General features: G+C 42.6%; 3 protein-coding genes and 4 non-coding genes across 11 annotated transcripts in view; 3 read left to right on the forward strand and 4 right to left on the reverse strand.

The window, feature by feature from the left end:
- LOC122228618 (myomegalin) overlaps window positions 1-12,745 on the reverse strand; it is a 50,632-nt gene extending 37,887 nt beyond the window's left edge. For 2 of the 5 annotated variants that reach the window (XM_042953761.1, XM_042953760.1), the window contains exon 1: window positions 12,460-12,745. In XM_042953761.1, the coding sequence (XP_042809695.1) occupies window positions 12,460-12,526 (67 nt within the window). In that variant the 5' untranslated portion in view covers window positions 12,527-12,745. The remainder of the gene's footprint in view (window positions 1-12,459) is intronic. The other 3 variants (XM_042953757.1, XM_042953756.1, XM_042953759.1) reach the window with 3 other exon arrangements.
- TRNAN-GUU lies at window positions 1,975-2,048 on the reverse strand. The gene has a single exon. It is a non-coding gene; the product is annotated as a tRNA-Asn (tRNA).
- Window positions 3,052-3,123, forward strand: TRNAH-GUG. Its single transcript has one exon. It is a non-coding gene; the product is annotated as a tRNA-His (tRNA).
- On the reverse strand, window positions 6,079-7,326 carry LOC122228620 (60S ribosomal protein L35a-like). Its single transcript, XM_042953763.1, has one exon. The coding sequence runs from the start codon at window positions 6,439-6,441 to the stop codon at window positions 6,109-6,111; it is 333 nt and encodes a 110-aa protein (XP_042809697.1). The 5' UTR covers window positions 6,442-7,326; the 3' UTR covers window positions 6,079-6,108.
- Window positions 12,746-13,042: 297 nt separating the features above from the next.
- FCGR1A (Fc fragment of IgG receptor Ia) overlaps window positions 13,043-20,762 on the forward strand; it is a 28,852-nt gene continuing 21,132 nt past the window's right edge. The window contains 1 exon segment of the mRNA XM_042953762.1: window positions 13,043-13,235. The gene's annotated coding sequence lies outside the window, so the exon portion shown is untranslated.
- TRNAE-UUC lies at window positions 13,671-13,742 on the forward strand. The gene has a single exon. It is a non-coding gene; the product is annotated as a tRNA-Glu (tRNA).
- TRNAG-CCC lies at window positions 19,681-19,751 on the reverse strand. The gene has a single exon. It is a non-coding gene; the product is annotated as a tRNA-Gly (tRNA).

The following is a 20,762-nucleotide window of genomic DNA, read 5'->3' on the forward strand; positions in this document are numbered from 1 at the left end:
TAAGAAACATATATATTGTAACCACTATGATAGAGCAATTGCATTTACAGGACTCTATCCTATAGAAATACTTGTACAAGTGGCAAAAAATATGAGTACAAGGATGATGACTACAGAATTATTAGATTATCACGAGACCAATTTACTTGAAAAAACAGCATGTAAAAGGCTGAGTAATTGGTACAAAGGAAGAAATGCCTTCATTAAAAATAATGCAAGAAATAATAATGATCATGACTCTAGCACTTTTTTAACTTGTTTTATTTTTTATTTTTTAAAATTTACATCCAAATTAGTTAGAATATAGTGCAACAATGATTTCAGGAGTAGATTCCTTAGTGCCCCTTACCCATTCAGCCCATCCCCCCTCCCACAACCCCTCCAGCAACCCTCAGTTTGTTCTCCATATTTATGAGTCTCTTCTGTTTTGTCCCCCTCCCTGTTTTCATATTATTTTTGCTTCTCTTCCCTTATGTTCATCTGTTTTGTCTCTTAAAGTCCTCATACGAGTGAAGTCATAGGAGTTTTGTCTTTCTCTAATTTCACTTAGCATAACACCCTCTAGTTCCATCCATGTAGTCGTAAACGGCAAGATTTCATTCTTTTTGATTGCCGAGTAATACTCCATTGTATATATATACCACATCTTCTTTATCCATTCATCCATCGATGGACATTTGGGCTCTTTCCATACTTTGGCTATTGTTGATAGTGCTGCTATAAACATGGGGGTGCATGTGTCCCTTCAAAACAGCACACCTGTATCCCTTGGATAAATGCCTAGTAGGGCAATTGCTGAGTCGTAGGGTAGTTCTGTTTTTAGTTTTTTGAGGAACCTCCATACTGTTTTCCAGAGTGGCTGCACCAGTTTGCATTCCCACCAACAATGCAGAAGAGATCTTCTTTCTCTGCATCCTCGCCAACATCTGTTGTTGCCTGAATTGTTAATGTTAGCCATGCTGACAGGTGTGAGGTGGTATCTCATTGTGGTTTTGATTTGTATTTCCCTGATGATGAGTGATGTTGAGCATTTTTTCATGTGTTGGTTGGCCATCTGGATGTCTTCTTTGGAGAAGTGTCTATTTATGTCTTTTGCCCATTTCTTCGCTGGATTATTTGGTTTTTGGGTGTTGAGTTTGATAAGTTCTTTGTAGATTTTGGATACAAACTCTTTATCTGTCATTTGCAAATATCTTCTCCTATTCTGTCGGTTGCCTTTTAGTTTTGCTGATTGTTTCCTTCCCTGTGCAGAAGCTTTTATTTTGATGAGGTCCCAATAGTTCATTTTTGCTTTTGTTTCCCTTGCCTCTGGAGGTGTGTTGAGTAAGAAGTTGCTGCGGCCAAGATCAAAGAGGTTTTTTGCCTGCTTTCTCCTCGAGGATATTGATGGCTTCCTGTCTTACATTGAGGTCTTTCATCCATTTTGAGTTTGTTTTTGTGTATGGTGTAAGAAAGTGGTCCAGGTTCATTCTTCTGCATGTCGCTGTCCAGTTTTCCCAGCACCACTAGAAGAGACTGTCTTTATTCCATTGGATATTCTTTCCTGCTTTGTCAAAGATTAGTTGGCCATACGTTTGTGGGTCCATTTCTGGGTTCTCTATTCTGTTCCATTGATCTGAGTGTCTGTGCTTGTGCCAATGACTCTAGCATTATTAATTGAGCAATTATTAAACCCACACATATCCTGCAAGACACTAGTACACATTTGAAAAACTGAAGTATGTAAAATTTGCTACTAGCCCAAAGAAACATGACTTCATCCCAGAACACACCCTCTTGAGGAGAGATTGCATCAGGCCTCTCTTGTTCCCTGTTTTTAGAAATGCAATGTCTCTTCCAGGCAGATTTTCTGGGAGGTCATGGAAGCACAGGAAGGGGCCATTATGTCACTTGAAAGGAAGGGAAAGCAAGTATCTTGTCCTTTGCCAGAGCGAATCTGAGAGAACCAAATTGCTGCTGTAAAAATACCCATTACGTCCCTGGGTGGGCTTGAACCACCAACCTCCCGGTTAACAGCCGAAAGCGCTAACCGATTGCGCCACAGAGACACAACGTACACTTTGGTTTCATTAAAATAGAGTGATCTCTTACTCAAGAGATTGGGCAGGCTCCAAAGCCTCGAAAAACTTAAGATTAGTAAATCTAATCGAGTTGTTCGTCATGTTTGAAACCGGTACATTGAGTGATTCTGAAACTAGCACACCCAAATGGCTTAGCCCCGCCCTGTCCCCTCACCAATCACAGAATCCAGAACCTCCAGAGACACCCCCCCCCCCCCCCCCCGGACTGCGACCCCTCCTCTATCCTTCTACCCCCAGCCTGAGTCGAGCGAATCCCAAGGGAAGCTGAATGCCCAGGACATTCAATTAGGACTTGTTGAATTAATAATGCATTGGAGAGTCTGAATATCCAGTTATTCAGGATGTTCAGCTTCTAGTTAACCGCCTATAGTTTTCCACGCCAACAGCTTCCAAAGATGGCACACCTTAAGTCTCCCCCGTTCTACTATAAACCTTTTCCACTGCTCCCGCTGCCTTCGTTTCTTTTAAAACGCAAGTGACCATGGCTGACGCCCTTGCAAGGCGTATAAATAGCCTTTTGCTTTTCTCATTTGGTCATCGTTTATTCCTTGTCGCCTTTAAGCTTTTAGTCCTTTGAGGAACTCTGAGAGCAGAAATAGAAGTGTTTTTAAAAAGGGGAAATTCTTTTCAAAAGGTTTTAGTTTGGGCAATTGATTTCGAAGCCTGCAACATCCCATGGGCTGGGCAATGGAGGGGCCTACAGTGCACCATCTGTGCCGCTGGAGCTCCAAGCGCTCAAATCAACTGTGTTCCAACTTTAGTGGGGCCGATGGGGTTAGGGGGAGGGAGCAGGAAAAGGGTCGGGGCCAAAAAGGAAACTTTAGAAGGGAAAGAAGCAGGCGAGGCTTTGCGGAGGACAAGGAGACCCCCCCCCCCCACCCCCCAAGAGACCTGTGGAGATGCACTGGCCAGATCCTGAGACATGAGAATTGTTTTTTATTTCACTTCAGAAGGCACAGGTTTATGGCGCGCCGTGATCGTATAGTGGTTAGTACTCTGCGTTGTGGCCGCAGCAACCTCGGTTCGAATCCGAGTCACGGCAATATGTGGTGTCCCTTTTTTTTCCTTGACAAAATTTGGTACATCTTCCAGCCTCTCTTTTAATTCCCTCACCAGTATTTGTGGCCTAAGATCGGGGTTTGCTGTGGCTCTCCAGCACTTTGCAGGCAGGAGAAAGGGCGGTTGGGTATTCGGTTTTCCAGAACCATGCCCCATATCTGAGCTTGCGCAGAACTATCCCAAAAGGTAAAGCGCGGTCGGTAGCTTCCGCTTATGTAACGGTGTAGCCATAACCGTTTTTCTGGTTAAAATATTTCAAATGTTGATGGGGCCTTTTTAGACACTGTGACAAATGAGCTTTTTATCAGTTTGTATTCGATAAGGTATTTTACAATAAAATCTAATAAACAAAACCTAGATTCAATGCCATTCTCGGCATTCCCCACCCAATTTTTATGCTAATAGTACATATTGAAGTACAATTCACAAAGAATAAAACGCACAAATCTTAAACGCACAGCCCAATGAATTTTGACAAACGCCTGACACTACCGTGACTGGGACTGCAGCCCAGGTTGCTGCGGCCACAAGGCAGAGCACTAGCCGTTATGCGATCACTGCGCAGCGCAAACCTGCTGGCAATTGGTGTGTGTCCTTTAGTATTTTTCATGTAAACACATCCACACCTAGATAAGAGCTATACAAAATTTCCCTCAGCCCAGAAACGTCAGCACAGCCCTTTCCAAAAGATTCCCACCTACTTTCCCTTCACTTAAGCAAATCTTTCTGATTTCTTTTTGTTGTTTTGAAAGGACTTTATTTACATTTTAGCCACAAGTTAGATAAGCAACTTTGTTAAATGGCAATCAAGATTTTCAGTCCCAGCGAGAAGAATTACAAGGCCCAAAACAGGCATAATCATTGTTATTTTTAAAGTTTTTATCTCTACACCCAATGTGGAGCTCGAACTTACGACCCCCAGATCAGAGTCAGATGCTCCACCAACTGAAACAGCCAGGTGCCCCAAGTCACGATTATTTTTAAATGAACATTTTCTATATGTAAAATATATACATTCAGTTACAATTTACTTTAGAACTGAATTGATTTAAAAGCAAATCACCCACAGTTCCATGGTTATTCATAGTGTCCAGGTTTTTATCTTTAATACCATTCCCTACAAAAATGAATCAAAATTTCTTAAAGAAATTACCTCTTCCAGGAATGGTGCTGGGGAATTACAGGGTAAGCATGGGAAAGCTTGGATCAGAAACCAGTGATTCACTAACAATCTATTATGATCTTAACAAAAGACATAGCCAGCTTGAAGGAATTCCCACTGGCATGAGCTGTGGTACTCTGAGCATGAAAAACAACTGTGATCTTTGTGCAGGGGTCATTAAACTATGGCCTGCTGGCCAAATCCCACTCAGAACTTGTTTAGTAAACAAAGTTTTATTGGAATACGACCATACTTACTCATTTATGTATTATCTGTGGCTGCTTTTGTGTTACAACGGTAGAGTTGAGCAGTTGCAAAAGAGACCATATGGTCAGCAAAGCCTAAAATATTTACTATCAGGCACTTTACAAAAAAGTTTGCTGACCCCACTCAAGTGGACTGAAAGACTGGATTAAGAAATATCGGAGTCAATGAAGTAATTTGCATACTGAAGTATTTAGGTTCAATGATCATGATATAACTTAACTTTAAAATGGTTCAGCAAAATGGGGCACCTGGGTGGCTCAGTTGGTTAAGTGTCCAACTTCGGCTCAGGTCATGATCTCATGGTTTGTGAGTTTGAGTCCCGTGTTGGGCTCTGTGCTGACAGCTCAGAGCCTGGAGCCTGCTTCAGATTCTGCGTATCTCTCTTTCTGCCCCTCCCCTGCTCATGCTCTGTCTCTCAACAATAAATAAACGTTAAAAAATTTTTTTAAATGGTTCAACAAAAACAAAATTAAGTAGATATAAACAGTTCTGGTTCTGATTTCTGTAGTTTTGTGTTGACTATTTTTAAAATTCACACAATATACTTTTTTTGTGTCTGCCTATTTTTTTTGTTTTCATGCAGCATAATAACATTTTTTGAGATCCATTCATGCTATTGAATATATTATTATGGTGTTCTTGATGAGTGTTATTCCTGTGTGACCATACTGCCATTGATGGATACTTGGATAATTTCTAGTTTTGGCTATTGTGAACAAAGCTGTTATACATATACTTGTGCATTCGTTTTCAGAGTATATATTTCATAGTGATATTGCTGGGTCATGGGATAGATGTAAATTCAACTTTATTAAAAACTGCCAGTTTTCCGGAATGACTGTGAGATTTTACCTTTTCAACAGCAACAAGATATAGTTACTGTACATTCTTGTCAGAGGTTGATGTTCTCCCATTTTAAAAGTTTACTAATTCTTGTGAGTGCATACTCTTGTGAGGATCTCACTGTGGCTTTAATTTGTGCTTCCCTAATACATAATGATATTGGCTTCTTTTTTAAACGTTTTTATTATTTATTTATTTTGAGAGAGAGAGTGCACTGGGGAGGGGCAGAGAGACAGGGAGAGAGAGGATCCCAAGCAGGCTCCCCAACTGTCAGTAAAGAGCCTGAGGCAGGGCTCAATCCCATGAACTGTGAGACTGTGACCTGAGCTGAAACCAAGAGTCAGATGCTTAACTGACTGAGCCACCCAGGCACCACAAGATTCTTATGTCTTTTGCCTATTTAGAAATTATGGTCCATATTGTGAAGAAAGACTATTCTGGTGTTTGGCTAATTTTTAAATGTTTTGGCTTTTATTATTGATTTCTAAAAGTTCTCTATCCATTCAATATCTGAGTCGTGTTCAGAGAAGAATATTGCAAACATCTTCTCCCACTCTGTGGATTGCCTCTTTACTTTCTTTTTTTCTTTCTTTCTTTTTCTTTCTTTTTCTTCCTTTCTCTTTCTTTCTTTCTTTCTTTCTTTCATTTTTTAGTTTTTACAAATCTACACCTTTATTTATTTACTTTTCAGTTAGTTTAAATCCTTGAGGGGTACAGCATCACACGGATTCTGTGGCCAATGGCTTTAGCAGGAAGGTTGCTTCGGAATTTGGCACGAACCATGCCATTGTTTCCATGAGCACAAGTTACTTTTCCCCAGATTACTCTGGTTTTATTCAGTTTGCCACCAGGAGTCACTGTGTTGTTCTTTGCTTTGTACACATAAGCACATCTCTTGCCTAGATAGAATTCAGTTTCATTCTGAGCATAAACACCTTCAGTTTTAAGAAGAGCTGTATGCTCCCTCTGGTTCTGGAGACCCTGCTTATAGCCAGCAAAAATGGCTTTGGACCACAGTCTTCCCGACATATTTGTCTTTTCAGGAGTCCTGTTCCCAGCAGGCCTCCACAGGTTCCAAGATGGTGGAAAGAGAAAGGCCTTGCCTTTTTACTTTCTAATGGTGATTTTTGATGAGCAGAAGCTTTTAATTTTGATGAAATTTAATTTCTTTATTTTTCTTTTACTGTTAAGGTATCTTACTCTAAGACATCTCTCCTACCCAAGACTGTGAATATATTTTCCTACATTTTCTCCTAGATGCTTTAATATTTTAGTTTTCAGCTCTAGAATCTATGATTCATTTCCTGACCTCAGCCCAATATTTAATCACTTTGGCTTAAGAATCTTTGGCTTGTTTGCAGATCACCAACCTCCCAGAAATTTTTATAACCTTTGATGTAAAAATATTCATAATAGTTTCCTGCTCTGCTCTTCATTGACTACATATCTTTGTGTTTCTATCCCTTATTCCTTCTTTTGCCTCTCTTTCCTTCTCTCCTCTTCTCCTCCCTACATCTGAGAAAACCAGAAATACCTAAAGCCGAGAAGAAAGATCTGATCAATCTGTGCTTAAGAGCACAGGCACTGGTTTGTAAATCTGATTCAGCCCTTGTGTGGCCTTGGAAAAGCTTAAGTAACTTAAACTTTATGTGCCTGAATTCTTTCTGCTGTAAAATGGGGCTAATAAGAGTAATCTACTTCATTCTGTCATTGTTGGCTGTGCCTGGATTTAGCAGCTACTCAATCAATAATGTCATTATCTAGTAGAATCATCATCCTCATTGTCATTATCCTCTGCACTATTTTCAAAAATCATCATTCTGATATTTTGCACCTTAATTGAATCATGGAGTACTCATGCTGCTGTGTTCTGCATGATGTCTGTGAAAATTTTTTTTGTAATGTTTATTCTTGAGAGAGACAGAGCATGATCGGGGGAGGGGCAGAGCAAGAGAGGGACACAGAATCTGCAGCAGGCTCCAGGCTCTGAGTTGTCAGCACAGGGCCTGATACAGGGTTCAAACCCATGAGCCCTGAGATCATGACCTGAGCTGAAGTCGGACACTTAACTGACTGAGCCACCCAAGCGCCTCTGTCTGTTTTTTATATCAAAAGTTCATGCCTTTTTATTGCTGAATAGTATTCCACTATATGAGTATACTATGATTTGTTTACCAGTTCCTGATAATGGACATTTGAGTGGTTTCTAGTTTGGATTCTTGTGAACAAAAAACACTATGAACATTCCTGATACTTTTTTTTTTTTTTTTTGTATGGACATATGTTTTCAATTCCCTTGGAAGAATATCTAGGTGAAGAATTTACATGAATAAAGGGATATTTATGTAAATTTATGTTGAAATGTATAAGAAACTGTCAAACCAAAATGGTTATGACATATTCCCACTAAAAATCTTCACCAAGATTGGATGTTTTCAGACTTTATAATTTTAGCCATGCTACTGGGTGAAGTATCTCAATGAAGTTTTAATATATATTTCCCTGGCAATTAATGATATTGAGTACTCTTTAATATGCTTCTCGCCATTAGTCTATCTTCGTCTCTGAAGTGTCTATTTAAGCTTTTGCCCATTTTAAAAAATGGGTGCTTCAGCTTTTAATATTGATTATAGGAGGTCATTTTATATTCTGGAACAGGGTCTCTGTCAGATATGTTTTGTGAATACTTTTTCCTAGTCCGCGATTTATTTTCACTTAATGGTTATCTTTTAATGAGAAGACATTCTTATTATTTTAATTATTTTATAATTTAATATTCAATATTTTAATATTAATGTTAAAGTCTGATTTATTATTTAATTAGACTAATGTTAGTTTATTTTTATCATTCAGGGCCCTTGTTTCTTTATTGACTGTGTGTCTAGATTATCTATCCATTTCTGTAAGTGGGGTGTTAAAGTCCCCTGCAATGACCACATTCTTATCAATAAGGTTGCTTATGTTTATGAGTAATTGTTTTATATATCTGGGGGCTCGGGTATTTGGCGCATAGACATTTATAATAGTTAGCTCTTCCTGGTGGATAGACCCTGTGATTATTATATAATGCCCTTCTTCATCTCTTGTTACAGCCTTTAATTTAAAGTCTAGTTTGTCTGATATAAGTATGGCTACTCCAGCTTTCTTTTGGCTTCCAGGAGCATGATAAATAGTTCTCCATCCCCTCACTCTCAATCTAAAGGTGTCCTCAGATCTAAAATGAGTCTCTTGTAGACAGCAAATAGATGGGTCTTGTTTTTTTATCCATTCTGATACCCTATGTCTTTTAGTTGGCGCATTTAATCCATTTACATTCAGTGTTATTATAGAAAGATATGGGTTTAGAGTCATTGTGATGTCTGTATGTTTTATGCTTGTAGTGATGTCTCTGGTACTTTGTCTCACAGGATCCCCGTTAGGATCTCTTGTAGGGCTGGTTTCGTGGTGACAAATTCCTTCAGTTTTTGTTTGTTTGGGAAGACCTTTATCTCTCCTTCTATTCTAAATGACAGACTTGCTGGATAAAGGATTCTCGGCTGCATATTTTTTCTGTTTAGCACACTGTAGATATCGTGCCAAGCCTTTCTGGCCTGCCAAGTTTCAAAGGAGAGATCAGTCACGAGTCTTATAGGTCTCCCTTTATATGTGAGGGCACGTTTATCCCTTGCTGCTTTCAGAATTTTCTCTTTATCCTTGTATTTTGCCAGTTTCACTATGATATGTCGTGCAGAAGATCGATTCAAGTTACGTCTGAAGGGAGTTCTCTGTGCCTCTTGGATTTCAATGCCTTTTTCCTTCCCCAGTTCAGGGAAGTTCTCAGCTATAATTTGTTCAAGTACCCCTTCAGCACCTTTCCCTCTCTCTTCCTCCTCTGGGATACCAATTATGCGTATATTATTTTTTTTTAGTGTATCACTTAGTTCTCTAATTTTCCCCTCATACTCCTGGATTTTTTTATCTCTCTTTCTTTCAGCTTCCTCTTTCTCCATAACTTTATCTTCTAGTTCACCTATTCTCTCCTCTGCCTCTTCAAGCCGAGCCATCGTGGATTCCATTTTGTTTTGCAATTCGTTTAAAGCGTTTTTCAACTCCTCGTGACTGTTCCTTAGTCCCTCGATCTTTGTGGCAAGAGATTCTCTGCTGTCCTGTATACTGTTTTCAAGCCCAGCGATTAATTTTATGACTATTATTCTAAATTCACTTTCTGTTATATTATTTAAATCCTTTTTGATCAGTTCATTAGCTGTTGTTATTTCCTGGAGATTCTTCTGAGGGGAATTCTTCCGTTTGGTCATTTTGGAGAGTCCCTGGCGTGGTGAGGACCTGCAGTGCACTTCCCCTGTGCTGTGGTGTATAACTGGAGTTAGTGGGCGGGGCCGCAGTCCGACCCGATGTCTGCCCCCAGCCCACTGCTGGGGCCACAGTCAGACTGGTGTGTGCCTTCTCTTCCCCTCTCCTAGGGGCGGGATTCACTGTGGGGTGGCGTGTCCCGTCTGGGCTACTTGCACACTGCCAGGCTTGTGTTGCTGGGGATCTGGCGTATTAGCTGGGGTGGGTAGGCAAGGTGCACGGGGGCTGGAGGGGCAGGCTTAGCTCGCTTCTCCTTAGGTGATCCACTTCAGGAGGAGCCCTGTGGCAGCGGGAGGGAGTCAGATCTGCTGCCGGAGGTTTGGCTCCGCAGAAGCACAGAGTTGGGTGTTTGCGCGGAGCGAGCAAGTTCCCTGGCAGGAACTGGTTCCCTTTGGGATTTTGGCTGGGGGATGGGCGGGGGAGATGGCGCTGGCGCCTTTGTTCCCCGCCAAGCTGAGCTCTGCCGTCCGGGGGCTCAGCAGCTCTCCCTCCCTTTGTCCTCCAGCCTTCCCGCTTTCCGAGCAGAGCTGTTAGCTTATGACCTCCCAGACGCTAAGTCGCGCTTGCTGTCGGAACACAGTCTGTCCGGCCCCTCCGCTTTTGCCAGCCAGACTCGGTGGCTCTGCTTGGCCGGCGAGCCGCCCCTCCGCCCTGGCTCCCTCCCGCCAGTCCGTGGAGCGCGCACCGCCTCGCCGCCCTTCCTACCCTCTTCCATGGGCCTCTAGTCTGCGCTTGACTCCGGAGACTCCCTTCTGCTAATCCTCTGGCGGTTTTCTGGGTTCTTTAGGCAGGTGTAGGTGATCGGCAGGACGCGCTGTGAGCCCCGCGTCCTCCTACGCCGCCATCTTCGCTAACTCCTGTTAGTTTATTTTTAAAGTTTACCTATTTTTAGAGAAGGAGAGAGTGGGTGGGGGGTAGAGAGAGAGAGAATACCAAGCAGGCTCTACTCTGTCAGCACAGAACCAGATGCAGGGCTTGATCTTATGAACTGTGAGATCATAACCTGAGCCAACATCAAGAGTAGGTCACTTAATCGACTGAGCCACCTAGGAGCCTCTAGTCTAATATTACTTTAATTTTTTAAAAGTCTAATTTATCATTTTAATACTTAATACTATTAAAGTCTAATTTGTCATTTTTCTTTTTTACTTATCTTTTTGTGTAATATTTACGAAATCTTTGCTTACCACCAGGTCATAAGGAGATTCTCATGTACTTTCTTCTAAAACTTTACAGTTTAGTGTGTATGTTTTGGTCTATGATCCAATTTAAATTAGCTTTTGTGCATACTGGGAGGTAGGGAATGCAGGGTTTTTCACTATGTAGATCTCTAGTTGTTTCAGTACTATTTGTCGAAATGATCCTCCTTTCCCCACTGAATTGCTTTAGTATCTGTTCTTGGAAAATAATTTGACCAGAGAGGGTGGGTCTATTTTAGGGTAGGTCTATTTTAGGTGTTTCAATTCAGTTCCATTTCTATATATAATGTGTCCTTCTGCCACTCCCATACTATCTTGTTTATAGTAATAAACAGCTTAATAGTAAGTCTTAAAGTCTTCCAGGTTTGACTTCACACAGCTCAATAAATTTTGAAATGTATACATACCAAAGTAGCCACCACGCAAATCAAGATCTGTGGCTGCTTAAGTTGTCTCCTTTCATTGTAGGACATATGCGCTTACAGATTGTGGCTGATCCCTTAGCCAAAGATCCTCTATTACAGCCCCCAGGAAAAAGAAATCTCCAGTTACCTTTAGAGCTGATGAAATAAAAAATGTCTGTAACACTTAACCATGAATATAGATTTTTCTTGGGGAAAAAAAAGTTCATTTTCCAGGCCAATGACTATTATTTATGACCACGAATACAATGGTTTGCAATTTTCTGTTCTTTGTAGGGAGATAAAGTCCCAGGGAGGGCCTCTAACTTAATGGACTGATAGTTGAGTGTTAAAGTTGAAGGCTGACTTTGGAATTGACTTTTATTGTGTTAGAAAAGATGAGGGGGATGCTGAGGAAAGGTGTAGGGAAGAGTAGGTTGGAACTAGAAAGGTGAATGTTGGGTCTTGCAGTGATTGTCAGGTTTTGTAGAAAGAGGAATTTGGGGTATGGTAGTAATTGTCAGATTTGAGGAAAGAGGAACTTTCCACTAAAACAAACAACAAAAAAACTTTAGTGGAAACAACCAATACTTAAAGGCCTCATTTCTCTGAGGCTTTCTCATTTATATACATCGTCTTTCTTTCTCATTTTTGTAAAAATGGCGGGCTTCGTGGGTTTTTAATGTAACTTTAAAAATGTGTATTTAAATTAAAAACTACTAACATTAAAATATTTATCATGAAAGTCCTAAATTCATCTGAAATTCGACCAACAGTGCATTTAAAATAAAATGGGCAGAACCTAAGAGACACACTTACCTGGCTGAAGTGCCCTTCCTGGGTGTGTGAGATTCTCAACCACAGTTGCTTTCGCTAGTTTTCCCCACACCTGAAAGTCCTCATCCAAAACTCATCAGACACTGCTTCCTTCGCCAAAAGATTTTAAAGTAATCTTAAAGTACATGCTTTAAAAATAAACCTGCCAGGTGCATCCTTGGAATCCACAAGAAACCCAGGGAGAGACGTTCAAGGGCCAAAAGGAACTCACTGGGAGCCGGGCCAAGGCTTTGGCTCCCCCCCACGGAGACGGAACTCACCTTCACCAGCGACGGGACGAGACGCCGATTTCATCTTCTGGCTGTTTGCAGAGGAGGAAAGTCGCATGGAGTTCCTCCCTCCCCTGGGCTCTGTTTCCACCTCTCCGTTTCTGTCTCCTCCACGACGCTTCGGGAGCCTAACACTGGACAGGGCTGAAAGGGGAGGCTGCCCTTCTCCTCCGGGTCCCTCCCTCCGGGGCGTCAGGGCAGCTCAGTCGGGCCGGGACGTTACGGCCCGCGGGTGACGCTCGCGGGGCCGCGACGGCAGCGGGGGCGGGGTCGCAAGTTCGCCGCGTGCATCCGCGTGCACCGCGCAGCTGCGCGTCGCCGGCGCCGGACACACTGAATCGACGCCGCCGTCGGGGGGCTCATCCGCAGGCCGTACGCAAGGGTGCGGGGCGCGGCAGACGGAGAGAGAGGGCGCAGCGCGCCGAGCGGCCCCGGCCTTGCCCCTGACCCTGGAGGCCGGGCCCGGAAGAGGCTAGTTTGACGGGCAGAGCCCAGAAAGTCTCAACGGCGGCCCAGCCCCGGGTCCCGAGGGTAAAGGCCCCAAACCCCGAAGTCCTAGTGGAGCGGGGTCGCGAGTGGCGTCATTCTCCCCGCCTGTGTCGGGAGAGTCGTTCGCCCGAATCAGCAAGCCGGTTGTGTGGCTCCGAGACGGCAATTAACAAAAGCAGCAGCAGGATTTTCGGACAAAGCGGGCGTGTGGCGTGAGGGGAAGGCCGGCGTCGAAGAGCACTCTGTGTGGGCCCTGAGCGTGCAGAGCAGCAGCCGAAGTAGGTGGAAAGTGCAGGCGCGGCGGGCTCGGGGCGGGGGGGGGCCCAAGTCCAGTCCAGGGCCGCCAAGCCTGCCTCGAAAAACGTCTCGGTCCGCGCAGCCTCCGTCACTGCGTCCCAAACTTTGGGGGGATGTTGGGGACTGCGGGGTCTCAGTCCGGGCGCCTCCCCTCCCGCCTCTTCGCAGTGACCTTGTGTCCACACGCGGCCACGGGTGCGGCCGGGACGGGGCGACTTCTGACCTGGCAGGGCCCCGGGGCGCAATCGTTGTCCCCCACAGTGTAAGGTCTTTGCTGTGGGGCACCTTTTATAGAGGGAACGGCCTTAGGGGACAATTGCTGAGAGGGCGCGCGTCACCCAGAGCGAGCAGACGGGAAATAGCCACCGCTTAACGCAGAGAGTACTTGTGTTTCTTAAAAAAAGGCGGCTGGTAGCTCCCTGGTGGTCTAGTGGCTAGGATTCGGCGCTTTCACCGCCGCGGCCCGGGTTCGATTCCCGGTCAGGGAATGGGATTCTTCTTACTGGGCTGCCCCACCCCTCACCGGGAGCAGTGAGTTTTGCTGTGATTTTCCCCCAAATTGGCGGGAAAATGGAGTTAACTATTCACTGAGGATACATGCCAGAAAGCAGAACTACTAGGTGAAATGGAGTGTGAATTTCAAACTATCAATTACACTACCCGCGAACCTATAAGCACCAATTATAAGCCCCCACCTGTATGACGCTTCATTTCCCCCCCTCCCCCCCACGCTTAAAATTAACACTAGAAATTATCAATCTCTTAAACATAATTTCCAAACTTTACTTACCATCAAGCAACCTCTTCATAGTCAATTTCCCCCATGGGCTTTAAGTCCACAAGAGACAAACTGGAAGTATTTCAGATATCTTGAATTGAATCTCAAATTGATCTGTTCTGGTATTTACCTTTTCTTCCAGGTAAGATTAGTCGCAGTAAAAATGTAAGTCTGCCTTTTTTGCTTACCGTGGTCTCACCAGTTCTAAATTCTGTGGGTATGGAGCTGTTGCTTGGATAGTTTCATGGGCACATTTCACCTTTAGGAACTTTGGAAAAGTTGTGCACAGCAGGGTTCCTAAATCCATCTTTGGAAGTGTTGGCAGAAATAAATGAGCACTTCAACTTGTGAAGACCTAAAAGTGGTTGGAAGCAGAACAGATTTTTAAAAATCAGAGAGTTGTTTCAATAATTTAATTTTCATTTTGATGGCCACTTTATTTTTTTGAAGGAAGATAAGACTTATTTTATCTTTACTTACTTATTTTTTAAAGTCTATTTTGTTATTTTTAGTAATTTGTACACCCAAATGTGGGCTCAAACTGATGATCCTGAGATCAAGAGTCTCTTGCTCCTCCAACTGAGCCAACCAGGCACCCCCATTTTATCTGTTTTATGAGGACATTAGTGGAGGGAAATTGCTTTATTGGATCAGTAATTTTTCTATATTTTTATTTCTCTAAAGGAAATTTAATGATAATAAGTTAATATAAATTATAATAAAAAGATTAATAAGATTTAATAATAAAATTACACATCTTACATTATTCACATTGATATAGTTGGCCTGTGCTGGTCATGTATTGCGCACTGTATAACATTACCTGATGAGTTATGTTCAACTAGGTGGTAATACATACCATAATGCAGCTATTTATAATTCAAAAAAGGAGGTAAAATGGGAAGGTGTTGTGATCTGTTAGTGTAGTCCTGAGATCAACTGAATTTATACCATGCTCTCACACACTTTAGAAGACTATGCTATAGTAAAATGACATACCTTAGAGCCAGTGGTTGCCCGTTTCCTGACCCAGCATGATATACAGGAGTGACCATAGGGGGAAAATGGCCTTTTGAAGGACTTACCTAATATATCTCTCTTATTGGAATGACATCAGAAAAGTAAAGGGAAGGTTCATATGGAAAAGGAAAATTGTCTGCTTTTCCCTCTTTCCCAACCCTTAATACCCAATGGAGGAGCAAATACTCTGATTCTTCACGTATTAGGATAGATACTGAGCTTCCTTTTCTTTCTTTTTTTTTTTTTTTTTTTTTAACTTTTTTAACGTTTATTTATTTTTGAGAGACAGAGAGAGACAGCATGAGCAGGGGAGGGGAGAGAAAGAGGGAGATACAGAATCCAAAGCAGGCTCCAGGCTCTGAGCTGTCAGCACAGAGCCTGACGTGGGGCTCGAACCCACAAATTGCTAGATCATGAACCACGAGATCATGACCTGGCCGAAGCCGGACACTCAACTGACTGAGCCACCCAGGCACCCCTGAGCTTCCTTTTCTAATGGTTGAGGACACACTATATTAAAATATTATACAAAGGGGTGTGGCTACTGCTGCCCCTTTTCTATCTGAGCATCAAAACCTGCCGCCTGGCTGGTGTCAAGGAGAGCCTCCAACCCTGCATCTATTTGTCTTTTTTCTGGCTCTCTCCTCTCAGAGGACTTGCAGCATCAGATTCATTTGGGGAAGTTTGGTTAAGGTTGTTTTGTGCTTAGCAGGAAAATCTTCTAAGACCTTGAATTGACCAGTTTACTGGGATTCCCTCTACTGGGGCATAAACCCTACCAATAACAATTGTGATTATATACATGTTGCCGCTTTTCATTGTATACATATCTCCCTCAGGAACCCCCACACCCACCAGGGAACCTAGGTCATTGGCAGAATGAGATTTGAGAATTCTTTGTTTCTCTGGCCAAACACTACTAGTAAGTGCTCTAATTCCATCACTTTGGAAATTATACTCACCATAAATTAAATACTGTTTATTTTGGAGAGTTCAGTTTGGGGGCAATGGAAATTATTGCTTTAATGTTCTGTCTGTACTTTTCAAATTTTATCCATAATGCAGATTTTTCATCAAAAAGTATGGAGGACAGAAGACAGTGGAAGAACAATTTTTACTGTAAAACAAACAGGCCAAACTTTGTTAGGACTTACAAGTTTAGCTTTACAGTGGTGGCTTCTGTATAGAAAGAGTTCCTTTCTTTGTGCGAAAAAGCAGTTTTTTTGTTTTGCTGTTTTTCCTTTTGGCTGCCAGAGGGATTAAGTATTGTCAGAAGGACTTATCTCTATAGTCCCAAGAAACCTCACTTGGCAAGCAAGCTACTGAAAATTGGTGGGGTATATCAGTCACTCTTCCTGGCAGAGATCTGATAACACTGCAGTCAGAGCCATTGAAAGTAAAATTCTTGACTTGCCAGTCAGTATGACATTATTTATACAGTGAAACTTTGGACATCAGCGGGTTTAGCTACTCATGCTAAATTTTGAGCCATCCTCTGGTGGCAAATGTCACCATTTGCTACATTTGCTACAATGGGAGTTTGTCCCATTAGCACTTCATTTAATACATGACAGTGCCCTGGACAGAAGAGTCTCCATTAATACTTTAAGAGCATTCATAGTATAATCATGCAACTCATTGATTTCCATTAAACATTTGCACAACTGTACATTGATTTGGTATAGAAGCCATACTCTTAACTTTAATTTCATTTCTTTTTCTTAGAAGTTTTACCCAAACTCTGTCAGTTGAATTCACACTCTGTCTTATAGGAACACAGACCAAGGAGTTGAATACTTGCGCTTGACCGGTTACACAGCAGCCTGGAGACCATTTTATCTCCTTGACAAAGAGCTCAGGGAGAGCGAGGCGGTGTGACTAGTCTGTGAGGCCCATTGGAGCAGTGAGGAGGCTTCTTATTGCCTGAGGTCAAGGGTGAGGGGTAGAGAGGGATGGAGTGGGGGCCATGGGGGAGCAGTCCCACTAAAGTAAGCACAGCCTGTATACTTGCTTTTGGTTTTAAGAGGTTATCCACTCAATCTCAACAAACTTAGTGATAGCTAAAGCACCATTTAGGTGGCTGCTTTCAATCCTTCCTTGTCACTGCTCAACCTCCAATTGTCTATCAACATATGGGGACTGTCAAAAGGTCCTTACTCTCCTTTTTATAATGACCACTTAGGGGAGATCATCCTGGGGAGCGTTCTCATATCCCCATGCACTCCCTTCTGTCTTTTCGCCGAGAAAGTACTGGGACTTTACTGCCCCTGCACTGAGCACCAAATTTATCATGCAGTCTAGCAGTCCTTAGGCAGTATTAGATTGTGTTTGTCACACTTCTGTAGAATTGACCAGTAAGGAGACAAAAATCTTAAATGAACTGAGGTAGTTACTACTTAGACACACAGCATAAGCAAGTGTAGTATGTTGTCAGCTCCCCACATGTATAATCCCATAGCAGGACACCATACTGGAGGGATCAAATGACAAGAAAACACAAGTGGTGGCTCACTCTGTCATGAAGGAGCTAATTCCATATTGCTGTCAAGCAGTTTGATAGCTTGTAGTTGCATCCTACAGGGGTGGAGGCAAGGTGGAAATTTCCGGGTCTCACCAGAACCAGGGAGACAGGTGAAACTGCCTGCTTATAGTTTGCCCCAGGACAGGCAACCTACTACAAGAGATCAGTGAGAAATAGCCATACAGTAGCACCTCACAAGACTGCCTATCTTTCCATGTTCCAAGGGGATATTCAGCCAAGATTTGGGTCAAACAACATTGAACCTTGCCTCTGTGGCCCATGTGGAGAAGTACAGGGTCACCAGAGTGCCATAAAAGAGCCATTCTCCTATACCTCGACGAGCACTGAAAAGGAGGTTGGCTGGATAGGATATCTGTGATTTGCCCTTCTCTACCGAAGTTTCTTGAAAATGCTGCTCCACTGTTGCCTTGCTTTCTATGTTAGTGCTTATCTAATTCTGTTGCTTTTGTAACTTATTTCATAGTTTTGCCTGGAGCACCTGAGGATGTTTTCTTTATTTTTAAAGTCTAATAGTTTTACCGTGGTGTTGTTTTGAAGTTGATCATCCATGGTCAATCCCTGGTACCTGATGAGCCCTTTCTGTGTGCCTTGTCACATAAGCAATGCATCATTTTCCTTTTTATAATAAAATCAAGTCTCCTAGGCCTGATTCCTGTTTAGAGAAAAATCTTAAAAACAAGAAATTATGTATCACATTACAATGTTTATTGGACAAAGACAAAGATTCTCAGACAAGTTAAAACAAAATAGTAAAACCATCCTGATGATTTCAACACAATATTGCCAAGAAAGGACTTTAAAATATCACCATCAGTTTACAACAAACGTACAAAGACATAATGTAAAGGTTAAATTGTAGTGTAGGGCTAATGCGTAGCTTGAAAAATAACAGCTTTGTTTGTCAGAACATTGGCTTTACCAATGAAGGAAAACAAAAGCTCAAAGAAAAGAGCATCAGAGGCAAGGTCAAGGAGATCCACTGGTTGCAACTTAGGCAGAAAGTCTAAAATAATCACCTCATTCAGCAACTGTTTCTAACTCATCTGGCAACTGTTCCTAACTCATCTGGGAACTGTTTCTCTGTTCTGTTCCCAGGTAATGATAAAACGATGTGATCGGCTTTAAAAACTCTGTACCCCGGCTGTTCGAGGCCGCACTCTTATCAAGAGTGTTGGTCCCGATCGGTTGGCCTTGCCTCTTATTGTAATAAACTTTGTTGTGATTGTCACTGGTGCCCATAGCATTCTGTTTCAGGAGTCGTGTGGATGCAACAATAATATCAGAATAAGGAAACCCTTGAACATGAATAAATTTATTCTTAAAGAGTGAAATGTTGCTGGTTTGAAAATAGATTTTAAAAACTTAAATTTTAAGCTATTCTTAGATGAAAATTAATCACCCGCAGTCTCCAACGCAGTCACGCACTTAGTGCCCTCAAATGGGAATCCTTTGAAGGAGCGTCCAAGAGGTAGAAAACAAACCCGGATCAACCGTTCCCAGAGTCTTCAGTTCTTTTTCCCTTATTAAAAGTCTACTTTTAGGGCTAACACCTGTTGGGGCACGCTGCCAGGCACGCGGCATCCTCGCGGGAACAGCCACGGGCCCGCGGGAGGCGCGCAGGCGGCGGCGGCGGGCGGCGGCGGCTGATGACGTGAACCTACGCGTTTACAGCAGCTCCCCTCGGGTCCACGCGAGTTCCTCCTCACCAGCCTACACCTTTATTCATGCTCAGGGGTGTCTGCGGGGCCCCGCGGCTATTGTCCTCCCGGGACTTTGGTGTCGCGATCCTCGCTCTGTGCTGACACGTGGCCCAGCGGCCAACCCAAAGCCCAGCAAGGGCATAGGTGACCTGGTAGCTTTTTGGGTTCCGTGGGGCCTCCAAGGGAAAGGCTGAAAGTAACTGTGGTCTTAGGTCCAAATCGCAAACCCTTTCGCCCCGCCCTGCCCCGACACTCCCACTTTCAAAGTCAGACTCACTAAATGATTGCTGAATGCCAAGCACTGGAGCAGTAACAACCCAAAACTCTAAAAGACCGTATTTGCCTGTGCGGTGTAATTTTGTGGGACAAACTATAAAGGAAATTGCTGCATTGGCCGGGAATCGAACCCGGGTCTCCCGCGTGGGAGGCGAGAATTCTACCATTGAACCACCAATGCTGTCCTGTGTTACGTAGGTGAAGTTTAGGTGGTGTGTCCAGAAAGACTTAGCAATAGTTGTAAGAGGTTTTTTTCAAGTGCTGGCTAATAACTATTAGGGGCATGGGTTTTTATAGGCAACTTATACTAGACAAAACTATCAAAATATCTGATTTGTCTGTGCAAATTCTTAACTCTGAAAAAGTTAACTCTTTCAAACTGCGTAACAGACTCCAACAGAAAAACATAAATTCATCCAGATTCCTTGTTTCTGTTCCTAAGTCTTCAATTATTAACCTCAAACTGTTTTCTTAGTGGTTCCTGAAGGTAACCTGGTTACTTGGGAAGGTAACCTAACTTGTAGGTGAGGTAAGTAAAATTCCAATCCAGGAAAGAAATAAGAATCAGAACCAGAATTAGTAACCAAAAAGAGAGAAAAGGACAGAATCAAGATAGATATAATGAAGACATAAATTTTGGTCCATGTAGTTAATTCTTTGTAGCTTTTTTTTTTTTTTTTTTTTTTTTTTGGTAAAAGAGTAATGATCAGTCTTATAATCATTATAATGTGTCTGCTTTTTAAGGTGTATAAAACCTTAGCATGGATATATGATATGAAAAGATTAGTAGTAAGTTTGCATTTAATGTTGGGAGAATCCGCTTTCTCAAGTTAATAGGCTTTGATTTACTAGCTGTATGAGGAGTAGACTATTTTACTTTATTTTTTTAAACTGAGTTGAATCCTCAGCAGCTTTTTTTTTTTTTTTTAAGTTTATTTTTGAGACAGAGAATGAACGGGGGAGGGGCAGAGAGAGAGACACAGAATCGGAAGCAGGCTCCAGGCTCTGGGCCAACAGCCCAGAGCCCGTCGCGGGGCTCGAACTCACGGACCGTGAGATCATGACCTGAGCTGAAGTCGGACGCTTAACCGACTGAGCCACCCAGGCACCCCAGGAGTAGACTATTTTAAAGAAATACTTTATGTTGAAATATTAATATAGTGGTCTTTTGTTGAAGTTCAAATAATGGAGA

This window comes from Panthera leo, chromosome C1 (genome assembly GCF_018350215.1).
Source record: "Panthera leo isolate Ple1 chromosome C1, P.leo_Ple1_pat1.1, whole genome shotgun sequence".
NCBI classification, from domain to species: domain Eukaryota; kingdom Metazoa; phylum Chordata; class Mammalia; order Carnivora; family Felidae; genus Panthera; species Panthera leo.